Raw genomic sequence first — 13774 nt, 5'->3', positions numbered from 1 at the left:
CTGAGTAAATTAAAAATTCAGTTTTTAAACAACGATTTCATTTATTAAAGCAAATTAACTCTATTAAGGGAAAAATTCTATCCAAACCTACCTGGCACAGCATTTTACAGTTTCAAGTACCTTTAATGATGTGTTCAACCAGGTGTTCACTTAAATAATAAGTTAAAATAAGAACAGAAAGATAGAAATATGTTACCCCTAAAACATCTTATTTTCCTAGTAAAAAGACATACAGCCTTGATAATAGTAGATTAGGACATAACTATTGCTGACTTTATGGCTCTTGTGTAGTTGTGTTTCTTAGCATGTTAGAAGTGCATGTCTTTAAATAAAACAATCCCAAAGGAACAAAAATAATTTTTTAAACTGAAATTCAAGCGAGACAAATTTAAAACAGAAACTCAACATCAGTGACACACTTGGAACTTGTTCCTCACTGGCCTTCACACGATCCCTCCTCCTATCTATTTTTAATACCCTCAGTTAATAATAAATCAGCTGGCAGCTACAGTACACACACAGCACACGTGCAGAAATGCGCCGGTGCCAGTGGGAAACTGAAAATGATACACCACAAAGGTACGGATAGCACCAGGTTTATGTTTACATCTTTTACTGGATCACTTGGCTGCAGCTGAAGACATGGTGTGTTGAGGCTGTCGGCAGGAGTGATAAACAGTCGCACTTGTATCACTTGTGAGAAAAAAAGGCCTTTTTCACCTCAAGGTTTTATGCCAGAGATCAAAACAGGGTACCACATGCAGCCGGACGTATTTCTGGCCCCCAGTCGAGCACTCCAGGCAGCCGTACACGGTTTCCCGCCGTTGGTTGCCCATCCCGCAGAGTGCGCAGGGGCCCTTGGGGATGTTGTGTTTGAGGAGGTTGACCCTTGTATGTGAGCTTTCCCTCAAGTAAGCGGTGGAAATGTCCGTCATGCTGGCAGCCTTCTCGTAGTAGTCGGTCACCATGTCGTCCATGTAGGTGTCAGAGTGGGTGAGCTCTTCGAATGTTCGGTCATCTACACAGGGGTTGGATTACAGTGGACTCAGTCTATCAGAAGGATGGGTCAGTTTATTTAATGAAAAATACTGTAATCATACCTGCTCTAAAGGGGTTTCCGTAGATGATCCCAGAGAGGAAGCGGCGTAGTCGCCCCATGGAGAAGCGACCAATGAAACCACCAAGCTGCTCCCTGATCTGCTCACGCTCAAAGCCTCCCTGTGACTCCGGAGCCACACAAATATCTGACACACAGGAAGAAGAAAACCAGGCGATGTGCGTTGTTTATTATTATTTTTGTAACAAATCAAAATTTCATTATTGACTTTGTATATCTCTAATAACAACTTAGTCTATGGAATGCTGGAGTAAGATTTGTTATGGTTTTGCTATGCTAAAAGTTTATTCTTGCTGCAGTATCAAACACTTCAAAAACTTTAGTAGTTGTAGTAAGGGGTGGCCAGTGTGGAGACTGAACCTGGTCTAAAAGTTCCTTCAATGCCTGGACATTAGCTTGGATGCTGTGTTCAATCACTCAAAAACATTAAATTCTTATTTAAAACACTTTATGACTTCATTCCAAGACTTCAAATGTGTGTTCACTAGCTGGTACTGAAGTGTCAGAGTCCCTCTGTGATTTTCACTACAGGAACACAAGGAGTCACGCAGCCTAACAGGTAAAGTATCTGCCATCCGACACTTTATCCATTAGATAAAGTCCCAGAAATCCAGATGAGGTTACAGGCGTTGCCCAGCTGAAATTCAGAATAATTTGTTTCTAGATGATTTCATGAAACGTGTTATCAAACCAATTCAGTAATTAACGGATGTTTTTACAACCACCATCGTCCCAAATTGATGACAAGCTTCAAACACTCAAATAAATGTCACGCAGGCTCACAATTATGGTTTCAAATCATTTTGAGTATTTCATTTTTGACTGTTTCTGACCATTTAGACTTATTTCATCACTTACACTTCACGTAGTTCTTCATACAGATTTTGTCACCTTACCTGTTGACTATAAGTTCACCTGCTTTCATAGTGACAGTTAGCCTGCAAGGCTTTAAAGACTAAAGCTAAAACTTCAAAGGGTCAGACACTTCAAAGCCATTTGAAGTGCTTCATCTCATAAACATGAATTAATTGGCTAATTAACGATTGGCATGGTTTGCCCACCTACCAAGTCGTCCATCCAGTCGAACAAAGAGCTCACAGATGCTGAAGGCGATGGTGGTGTGAGCTGGGATGACAATGGCCTTGTCTCGACCTTTGGGGTTTCTGCCGTCGTCAATCTGAAACTGGAGCAAAGCAGGAAGCTGATAATTACACATGGAAAAGGCGGTTAAACGGAGAATTTGGGATTAGGTGAGGGAAAAATGATTGAGTTAGGGCTCGTTATTTTGAGTAAATGATTGGGAGATGGATTGTTCACTGCCCTTGACGCATTTGTTTTAAATATAAGTGTTATGAATTTAAGCATGGCCCCATTACATACATAGAGACATAAAGTTTATTTCTATAGCAGATTTTCAGAACAACTTCAGCTGATCAAAGTGCTGTACACATTATGCCAAAATATACATTAACGATTTACAATCACTAATTAAACTATAAATACACATACATAAACAATAAAAGTCAATAAAACTTATCTAAATAAACAATAATTCAAGTAAATAAGACTATTTGTGCAGTAAAAGCCAGGATACTGAGCTCAACTAGAACTGGCAGTGAGTGAAAGTAAGGAGTTTTATTTAAGAATATTTAAAAATATCTGTGAAGGTTCTCAGTCATCAAGGTCATCGTAGTCTAAGGAGCTTGGAAAGAAAAGCATCTGGACTTCTCTAAGTTTCCTTAAAGATGTTTCAACTCTCATCTGAGAAGCTTTTTCAGTTCTAAGCAACTGGTGGAGAGTCCCAGATTTTCAGCCATATGGGAACGTCCCCAAGAGGGTCATGGACCCCCTAATGATCCTTTATCTAATCACATGAGCCGAGGTGGGTCACAATCAGCCAAGGTTTCGGGTGAACCCATTGTGAAGCCTAGCCCCACCCTATTATGTGACTTACTGAGGTCAAATGGCCCAGGATGTGAGTGGGCGTTAAGACACATTAAAAATGGTTGAGTAATTGGGCAGCTCTTGTGTGAAAGAGTAAATTGTTCCACAGAATGGAGACAGCCACTGAAAAATCTAGTTTTTGAGGCTGGATCTAGGAACATTCAAGAGCAGTTGGTTTCCAAACATCAAGAGTGTAGGGCTTTAAAGGTTAAGTCAAGTAGGCTGGCACCAAATCACTGAGACTCTTAAAGACAAGTTTAGGTATCCCAGTAAAGGTGTAAAAGCATGAACTACTCTTTCTTCATCTTACCAAGGAAGCTTAATTTAAAAAACTCATCAAACAGCTAAAAAAAAACTTATGAAAAGCCAGTAAACATTAATCTAATTCTAACCCTGGATGGGTCTTGGTCCTGGAGGGTGTTAAGATAAAACAACTACAGGTATTTTTACCCTCATGGTGGTCCCTCTCATGCCAGCATGCACGGTCAGAGAGCATTGACGCGTGGTGCGAATACTCTCCACGACAACACAGAGGACACTGCGTCCGCTCTCCTTTGACTGACGAATCAGGCAGTGATCCAGGTCCACCTTCCTGGAAGATCAAAAAATGAGAGCTTGAATTAAACATGAACTCATTAACACCTGTTAAAGTCAAGCAAGGCAACATCTCTGGCTTGTATTGTCCAATTGCATGTAGCCCCTGTATGTATGTATGAAGGTGTAGAATAACATGATTGTTTATACAGGGAAACCCTCTTCTCACATTCTCCGTGTAACAAAGAGGTCGAAGGTCAGACAACTTATTGTGGACATAAGGAGAATACTTCAATGCAGATACCTGAAATATCCGATTTACAAAGTGCCATAATTTAAGAACTTTTCCTAGGGTATTTTATGCTTACTTTTCAAATTGATAAATAATTGATTAAAGAAATATATCCTTCTACTTGATTATTAATAAAGCACTACCTCAAAGTAACTTCATCTAATCTGTATTGAGAAACTATCATGATATTGATGCTTTAACATCCAGCACATGTAGATAAAAGCCCCTGCTGAGCTGCTGTTATACCCTGTCTGTCAATGCATATACCTGGAGTTGAGTTCACGCAATAACGTTGGCACCTCCAGCTCGTGTTTGGTCACAATGCCAAAGGAGGCTTTTACAGCCACTGAGTCTGACCCGCTGATGTTGAACCCCACATCATTGATGATGTGGTTCCCTAACCGACCATTGAGAGCTACATCAGATTTATCTTCGTAGTTGAGGAGTTGGTAAGAGGAAACCCCTGCAAAAGAAAACAATAGTTAAGATTATGGTTAACTTATGCTTTTGTAAGCATTAACTGTAAGTAGGTCCGACTCCAGTCCCAACAGTAAAATGGTATCTGTTCATGCATAGGTTAAATAATACTTATATAACATATAACATATACTTTAACAATTAAAGTACATTTTAGAATATTTGTGGCAGCAGTGAAACATTTTTTATAGTGTTAAAATGTTTATTTAAGAAATTAACTGTTTTTTTTTTTCTTAGAATGAAGAAAATTAATCATGTCTCAAAAACTTGAAAACTATAAAAATGTTTTATGTCTCACTCTAACAAACTACAGGAAGCCAAAGAACTCAAAGAACTATTTGTTATGACAAAAATTTTCAGAAGAGCGTCTCTGAATGTACAACATTCAACCTTGAAGCAGATGGGCAGCACCACATTGGTGGAGGAATTGCTTTATCAGTCAGATTAAGCTGGTGAATATATGCAGCTTTGATGTCCTTTTCACCACGGAAATAATCAAAGTTGTGATTCTCTGCACATTACTTTAAAATTATTGTCTAACTACAGTGAAAGTATTAACAACATGGCTGCTACGTGCTGAAAAATGCTTTCAGAATGACTGGCAATAGGCTTAGATTAGCTTGTTAGCCTTTTTTTGTCTGTTTTATTATTGCGTTAGATTGATAATACTCTGAAGAACTGTATAGTGATAAATAATAACAAGAAAACAGTTGGTTATCTATGTATGGATTAAAAGCTAGGAGCAAGGGGAGACAACTAGCCTAGCTAATAGTAAAGCTCCCAAATGAGCCATATTAGATGTTTTTCTGCTTGCTAACTAGCTAGCTTGTTAAGCTCCTGGGCTCCTACTCCACAAACATAAACAGTGGTCACCTCAGAAACATAACAAGCTACCAGATTTGCTCATGTGGGTTGTAAATGATTAGAGAAAACAAAGTTCGCCTAAGTTAAGATTTGTTGTGAAACCTAAAGATGACCATATTGCAAACATTACTTATTATAATTAAATAATATTAAGGCTAAAGATTATTAGAACCTACAGAAGTTCATTTGAAACTTTAGTGGAGGTAACAACGTTTTCAGATAGTAAATCAGATATGTTGGGTTTTATATTTCTTTTTGTCCATGTATCCATATAACATTTTAATTGAGGTTTTACTGACATAAAACCACTACAGACTACAGACATACTATGATCATTTTGCGTCGCACTTTTTCACTTGCAGCCAATTGCAGACAAGCATGAGAAAACTACCGGTGACCATGGCAATCTGCTAGCAACAAAGCAATGACTGCAAAGTTTTTGGTGGGTTGCGTGACTATAAAGGCTTTATGCTTGTTTTATGGTTGCGTGGTTACATCTGTTTGGGGTGTTTGCCTACACAAAGCTTATAGATAAGCGTTTTCAGATTAGATTAGATAAAACGTTATTAATCCCTCGGGTGGGTTCCTCTGGGAAATTCAGCCTATGCAAATGTGTTCCCGTTCAGTCCTTAAGGCGTGTAGCTCATTGGTGCATAGGTTGCTTGGAATCAGCGAAAAAACATCAAAGATTTAAAAAATACTGTATGTAAATTAGAGACAGTGGCTGCAGTGGACAGCAGTCTTTATATATTCAACAAAATGCAGGAGCATGATACAATACTTAGAGTGGAATAAACTTATTTTTCCCCAATCTTAAACCTTTTAAAGGGAAAAGGCTCATGTTTCAACATAAAATTTAGTTATATTTACTCAGATATGAATTTTCTGACATTAATGTACCTGCTGTGATCTCTTTCTCGCCCACCAGGATGTCTTTCAGTGAGAAAGGTGTTGAGGCATACTTGTCCTTCTTCCAAAAATGCTTCCTCCTCTTTCTGGTAACCAGGCTGAGGGGCTGGTAGCGGTCAGCCTCACTCAGGCTCGGGACAGGGATCAACCTCCCTGTGTCTCCCACCTGCTTCACAAAGTTTTTGGTCGCTGCAGCAAACATTTCTAAAGATGCATAAATATCGAACCAGGTAAAAAAAACAGCTTGTACTCGACTGCTGGGCACCCTTTGCTTGTATTGGTTATGGTGAGGAGTGCTCTCTCTCAATGGGGAAGCTGATTCGGGAGTGTTCTTACAAACTCGTGAAATGTTAAATAATGCAGGGAATTTGTAAGGGAATATGGGACAGTGAGGTGTGTGTTAACCTGATAGGTTGCTGTAGGCCTGCACCTTCCTGTCACCTCACAAATAAGGTGGAAGAAGTAATTATAAGTGCCTGTTTTGTACTTTTTGCCATCTGTATTTGGAAAATTTGATTTTCAAGGCATACTTAAAGTATGGAAGTCTATTGCTATTAAGTATTAAAGGAATTATACAGATGGTATTGTTGCTACATGTTCCTCTTTGAGTCTAATACACGAAACATCTGCTATGGCCATTAGTCTATCTTCATTCAGCCTGAAAACGGTCTGGACTTTTTCTCTTTGTCAGGGATGCCTCTGTGGTTTTTGTAGGATTAAATGTTTTTGCATCTGAGCTTTTTTTAGTTTGGATAATGTCAACCTTTCTGACTGGTGGCTTCCACACACAGTGTGTCCTGCATGCATGATGGTGGGTTGATCTCTCCTGTGGTTGCACTGCTTTCTAGTCTATACAACCAGAAATAGTATGTTTGAAGGTTTAAAGCTTTCTTGCCACAGAAGCTAAAGACAGCGTTAGCTTTCTATGCATTACACTCCCTTTAATTTTTTAACTTTTAGGTCAAAAAAAGTCATGGATTTGCTTGTAAGTATTATTTTTGTGTTTAAAAAAAATCTTGCTGTAATTCACAGTTATATTGTTCTAAGTTGTAACCTCACCTTCTGTCACCAGTTTAGGCCATTTCATCAAGAAAACAAGACTCATTTTTCTACATAAAAATGTAGGTTTATGAGGTTAGGGTCGTATACCAGCTTTAACCATTGTGACAAATCACATTAATGAGAGTAAAACATGTACTGTTGACATGCTCAGTCTTCCCAGAGAAAATCAACAGGCAACAAGGTTGTTTGACAGTCTAACCCCCATGACCTGAAGTGAAAAGGATATCTTCTCTAACCATTAGTCCATCACAGCAGGGAAAAAAGTGCATGGATATACAGAACCTGAGCTCTCATTTGACAGAGGAACTGACTTCCCATCTGCCTGAGTTTTTGTCCCTGGTGGCTTCATGATGAGAAATCAGCGTGTTCTTCAAGCACCTGAAACACTTCCTGTCTTGTTCAGCAAAGGAAACAAGTGAAATCCACCTCACCCACTGAGAGAAATGTTACTTTAGGAAGACCCTGACAACTCAGCTGAAGCTAATATTACTCATGAAAACAAACATATTCTAGTGGAGACAATGACAGAGGAGTCATGGTGTTTGTTTTGCCATCCACCTCTGGGACATCACTTTGGGGACTGAGGATCAGCTTGACATAGTGACTTGGCAAACAGCTTTTATCTGGAAAACAGATTGAATGGATGTAACATGCGCACCGTATACCGCTCCAGCTGGAGTGCACAGATGTTGGACAGATATATCAGGTTGATAGCAAAGTTTCCAACAAATTCCTTCTGGTACTAAACAAAGAGATAAGGATTTGTATAAACCGCTGTAAATGTAGTTTCATGTGGACACTAAATGTTCCCAAATTACACTGAAATCATCAGAAATCATCAGCTAGAGCAGCGGTCCCCAACCTTTTTTGCGCCACGGACCAATTTAATATCAGACTTTATTTTCAGGGATCAGCCTTTAAGGTGTCGCAGATAAATACAACAAAATAAAATGATACAAGCAAGACAAAAACTGTGGTATTTTGTAAATATAACAATAAACACAAATTCACTGTGTAGTTGTATTTAACTTTAACTGTATTAGCAGCGTCCTCCTTAAATGCGCCAACAACATTGAGAGCAACTTCTTCCTCTCTGCCCCTTAATGCTCTCTGGTTGCTATGGTAACACATAAATATTTCTTTCAAAATAAGACACACAAGTACAACTCGGGAAAAGACCCAGGAAACCGAGTTAACGATAAAACCCCTGAAAACCTTAAATTTCACACCTGAGCCTCAACTCTCGTGGCCCGGTACCAAATGACTCCCCAACCCCTAGGCCACGGACCCAGGGGTTGGGGAATCCGCTGAGCCGGATTATCCCTAATGGCGGATTATTATAATCTAGGAAAAATGCCAAAGATAACATAGTTTGACAGACATAAAATAGATTTTTTTCACCAATACATTGATTCTCAAAGCGCTATTAGCTGAAAACTTAGCATAGCACGGTGGAGGCTGTGTCATGGTTTGCGTCAGCCAGTGGTGTTCTGTTCAGTGGAGATCTGTTAAAACTGATAATTTATGAACTCAGAAAAGTACAATGAGATTTTGATACAGCATCTGGAAAGTATCTAACTGGTAACAGCTTCATTTTTCAGCATTACAATGATCCCAAACACACTGTCAATGCAGCAAAATCATACCTGAATAGAAAAACACAGTAGAACACTATCGGTCATGGATTGGCCTCCCCAGAGCCCAGACCTCAAGATTATTGAAGCAAAAGGCAGTCAACTAGACTAGTTCACTAAATGTAATTCAATTCAATTAGCACCAATTCAATATAGCACCAAATCACAACAAAAGTCACCTCAAGGCGCTTTATATTGTACAGTAGATACAGAGAAAAGCCCAACAATCATATGAGCCCCTATGAGCAAGCACTTTGGCGACAGTGGGAAGGAAAAACTTCCTTTTAACAGGAAGAAACCTCCGGCAGAACCAGGCTCAGGGAGGGACGGCCATCTGCTGCGACCGGTTGGGGTGAGAGAAGGAAGACAGGATAAAAACATGTTGTGGAAGAGAGACAGAGGTTAATAACAGATATGATTCAATGCAGAGAGGTCTGTTAATACATAGTGAGTGAGAAAGGTGACTGGAAAGGAAAAACTCAATGCATCATGGGAATCCCCAGCAGCCTATGTCTATTGCTGCATAACTAAGGGAGGATTCAGGGTCACCTGGTCCAGCCCTAACTATATGCTTTAGCAAAAAGGAAAGTTTTAAGCCTAATCTTGAAAGTAGAGATGGTGTCTGTCTCCCGAATCCAAACTGGAAGCTGGTTCCACAGAAGAGGGGCCTGAATACTGAAGGCTCTCCCTCCCATTCTACTTTTAAATACTCTAGGAACAACAAGTAGGCCTGCAGAGCAAGAGCGAAGTGCTCTAATAGGGTGATATGGTACTACAAGGTCATTAAGATAAGATGGGGCCTGATTATTTAAGACCTTGTATGTGAGGAGCAGGATTTTGAATTCAATTCTGGATTTAACAGGAAGCCAATGAAGGGAAGCCAAAACAGGAGAAATATGCTCTCTCTTTCTAGTCCCTGTCAGTACTCTTGCTGCAGCATTTTGGATTAGCTGAAGGCGTTTCAGCGAGTTTTTTGGACATCCTGTTAGATGCATGGGGGCCCAGCCCTGGCGCAGGGTGCCGCTGGTGCATCGAGCCACCTGGGGGGCTCTTCAACTGGTGGGGGAGATTGTCACATCTTGCAGGAGCTTTCCTCTCTTCAGGAACTCTCTCTGCAGGAAGGGGAGATACAGGAGAGGTGGAGGAAGATCTCACCCTGGGTGTCTATTGTCTTATGTAGTCTGGAAGATGAGTGGATGGTGGGGTGGGTGCAGTTTTCTCTGTGGTGGGGTTGGGTGGACTGTCCCGGGCTCTGTGGGGCCGGGAGGCGCTGCTGCACTGGGCCCCGGTCTGGATGGGCCTGGGCCCCCTTTCCCTGGCGGGTCGCGGAGTATGGGGGTGCCTACTGGGGTCAGCGGGGGAGCTGGCCCCAGGGAGGGGTCACTTGCCCCTCCCTTCCTTCCCTCCCCATCTCCAGCTGCCTCCCTCTTCCCGCTCCACCACAACCACCCACACATGCAGGGCCTTGGAATAGGGGTATGTCACCAGGGTGCAGAGGAGGCTACCCCCCCCCCCCCCCCCCCCCCGTCCCCTTCTGGCTGCCTCTGCCTCAATTTTATCCCACAACTTAGACATTTACATTACTCACACTCTCATTACACATACATATAGGATCTTGGGGGTGGGCACGCTACACGGACTCCAAAAGACCATCAGGGTGTACACCTCACCCCTGGCGTCGTTGCCCACCCCTTAATTTTAAATACACATAGACATTGAGGGCTAGCAGGAGGGACTATGCGCTTACCTGCTGCTCCTTGGCAGGTACCTCCATGCCCTCCTGGGTTTTAAATGCACCTTAGAACACACATGCATCAACACTACAATGAGCGGGTGGAGGGAGGTTTGGAGTCTTCTCTCACCCCCATTCTCTGCAGCCTGCTGGAGCGGGGGGGCTAGGAGGAGGAGTTGGCTGTCCGACTGTGGTCTGGGGTGTGGGGCCTCCCTGCTGCTGCGGAGTCGGGGCGGTCTGCCTCTCCCCACCGCAGGGAAAAGGGTAACACCACCTGGGTCTGGGTGCAGTTCCCCCTCCAGGGGCAAGGGTACCTAGACCTGGTTTGTAGAGTACGCTTGGGGAGTGTGATTGTGTGTACAGCGTCTCTTTATGTCTGTCTCCACGTTGGTTGAGTGTGGAGTAAGTGCATATGAGAGCATGAGGGTGGGAATGGATGTTTGTGTCTGTGTGTGCCTGTATGTCTATGTCTATATGTCAGGTTGGGTATCAGACGCCACCTCTCTGGGGACATCTCAGGCCCTCCAAGGTTTGGAGGTCTATCTCCCCCCACCACCACTTCCCCTGCCAGTGGCAGACTCCCTCAGACATCGGTGCGTTGGTGGTTCTTTGTGTCTGGGGATGGGCGTCTGGGTACACACCGGCTCACTCCTTGGCGGCCGCTTATCGGGGCCTGGAGCCTGGGGCTCGCTCGGGCCACTTCGGAGGTGGGGTGCCCCCGGCCTCTCGGCCTGGGGCTCGGTCACTCAGGCACGGCTGGCTGCCGGCGGAGCTCACGGGCGCGTCACTGCAACTCCCCCTGGCTTCTGCTCCGCGGCTGCTGAGTGAGCCCTCATCTGGGACTCTCCTCAGCTCTTTCTGGGACAGTGGTGTGGCTGCCCCTCTGTTGGTCTTCCTTTGTCTCTTGTGTTCTGAGGGCCTCTGGATGTCTGGAGTTTTGATCTCCTCCATACCTGCTTCATGCCCTGGAGGACGGGGCTGTGGCCCCCCCACACCCTCTAGCAGATCATTACATGAAGAAACCTTTTAAAAAACAAAAAACAAGCGCGTCCATGCTCACAGGTGTACACACGGGTGATCACACCCACAAACTACACCCTTTTTGGCTCCTACCTCAAAGCACACTGTGTTCTGTTGATCTTATGTGCTGCACAATAATGTTTAATATTTAGTATTTACTGTCATATTCCCATATATCATTGTGATGTTGTTTATTCTATTACTCTTGTTCTCTTCTGCTTGTTTTCTTTTTTCTTTCTCAACAGGTGATCCAGGTGATTGATATATGCATTTTTTTTTCGGTTGGTTTTTGTTTTTTGCCCTTCTCCCCCGTCCCTCTTCTCAGCTGTTTCTCTTTCCCTCTTTCTTTCTCCCCTTCTTTCCTCCAGTCAAGTCTGTCCCGTATTCAGCAAGTGAAAATAAAATAAACAATAAAAGGTGAATCAAATGGACCATTATGGCAAGGCTGGGATGGTCAATTTGGTAAAGTAAATCCGTTGGGCATCTTTCTTTGCCTTTAGACAATAATTCTGATGGCAAAAGAGCCAAACGGGACAGGCAAAAAAAAAAAGAAAAAAAAGAATCTGGTTAGATACCATATTTCTAGGCTTTTCAGGGCCGAGTACAATAACCTCAGTTTGATCTGAATTAAGAAGCAGAAAGTTAGCGGCCATCCAGGTCTTTATGTCTTTAAGACATTCCTGCAGTTTAACTAATTGGTGTGTGTTATCTGGCTTCATGGATAGATAGAGCTGCGTGTCATCTGCATAGCAGTGAAAATTTATGCTATGTCTTCTAATGATGCTGCCTAGGGGAAGCATGTATAATGTAAACAGAATTGGTCCTAGCACTGAACCCTGTGGAAATCCATAATTGACCTTAGTGTGTGAAGAGGACTCTCCATTTACATGAACAAATTGGAGTCTATTAGATAGATATGATACAAACCACTGCAGCACAGTACCTGTAATACCTACAGCATGTTCTAATCGCTCTAATAGGATATTATGGTCAACAGTATCGAACGCTGCACTAAGGTCTAGCAGGACAAGCACAGAGATGAGTCCACTGTCAGAGGCCATAAGAAGATCATTTGTAACCTTCACTAAAGCTGTTTCTGTGCTGTGATGAGCTCTGAAACCTGACTGAAACTCTTCAAATAAACCATTCCTCTGCAGATGATCTGTTAACTGTTTGACAACTACTCTTTCAAGGATGTTTGATATGAAAGGAAGGTTGGAGATTGGCCTATAATTAGCTAAGACTGCTGGGTCTAGAGATGCTTTTTGAGTAAAGGTTTAACTACAGCCAGCTTGAAGGCCTGTGGACACGTTGATGGTTTGGAGGAAGTAATTATTGAAGTTAACTCAGAAAGATCAATTGGAGAAAAAGAGTCTAACTTAACATCAATGGTACTAAGAGTAGCTGTAGATAATATTACATCTGTGGGATGATTACTGGTAATTTTTTCTCTAATGATAAAAATTTTATTTGTGAAGAAGTTCATGAAGTCATTACTAGTTAACGTTAAAGGGATGGTTGGCTCAAAAGAGCTCTGACTTTTTGTCAGCCTGGCTACAGTGCTGAAGAGAAACCTGGGGTTGTTCTTATTTTCTTCAATCAGTGATGAATAGTAAGATGTTCTGGCTTTGCGGAGGGCTTTCTTATAAAGCAGCAAACTATTTCTCTAGGCTAAATGATGATCCTCTAAATTTGTGACACGCCATTTCCTCTCCAGATTACGAGTCATCTGCTTTAGGGTACGTGTTTCAGAATTATACCACGGAGTCAGGTACTTCTGATTAGAGACCTTAGTTTTCACAGGAGCTACAGTATCCAGAGTCGTACGTAGTGAGGAGGTGAAATTATTAACAAGATAATCGACCTCTGTTGGGGTACCGTTCAGATCGCTGCTCTGCTCTATGTTGGTACAGGGCATTGAAGATGATAACAGTGGGTGGATTATATTCTTAAACTTAGTTACAGCGCTTTCAGAAAGACATCTACTTTGATAAAGTCTACTCTCCACCGCTGTGTAATCAATTATTGTAAATGTAAATGTTATCAGGAAATGATCAGACAGGAGAGGGTTTTCAGGAAACACTGTTAAATGTTCAGTTTCTATGCCATATGTTAAAACAAGCTCTAGAGTGATTAAAGTGGTGGGTGGGTTCTTTTACAGTTTGAGAGAAACCAATTGAGTCTAATAA

General features: G+C 42.1%; 1 protein-coding gene across 1 annotated transcript; it reads right to left on the bottom strand.

The window, feature by feature from the left end:
- Positions 1 to 716: 716 nt before the first annotated feature.
- On the bottom strand, positions 717 to 6339 carry pjvk (pejvakin). Its single transcript, XM_085265948.1, has 6 exons — positions 6129 to 6339; positions 4155 to 4350; positions 3512 to 3653; positions 2183 to 2300; positions 1101 to 1244; positions 717 to 1018 (listed from the first exon to the last, which is right to left on the bottom strand). The coding sequence occupies exons 1-6, from the start codon at positions 6337 to 6339 to the stop codon at positions 717 to 719; spliced, it is 1113 nt and encodes a 370-aa protein (XP_085122074.1).
- Between the last annotated feature and the right edge of the window lie 7435 nt (positions 6340 to 13774).

The sequence above is a fragment of the Mchenga conophoros genome, linkage group LG23 (assembly GCF_057382185.1).
Source record: "Mchenga conophoros isolate Kocher_MC1m ecotype Shallow Benthic linkage group LG23, M_conophoros_male_GT1.1, whole genome shotgun sequence".
In the NCBI taxonomy this organism is placed as follows: Eukaryota; Metazoa; Chordata; class Actinopteri; order Cichliformes; family Cichlidae; genus Mchenga; species Mchenga conophoros.
This window is presented reverse-complemented; position numbering and strand designations above follow the sequence as displayed.

Coding starts and splice junctions, on each gene's coding strand:
- pjvk (XM_085265948.1), bottom strand. CDS start 6,339: ATGTTTGCTGCAGCGACCAAAAACTTTGTGAAGCAGGTGGGAGACACA. Junction 4,351..6,128: donor CGAGAAAGAGATCACAGCAG/GTACATTAATGT, acceptor TTTCTTTTGCAG/GGGTTTCCTCTTACCAACTC. Junction 1,245..2,182: donor TCGACTGGATGGACGACTTG/GTAGGTGGGCAA, acceptor CCTGTGTGTCAG/ATATTTGTGTGGCTCCGGAG.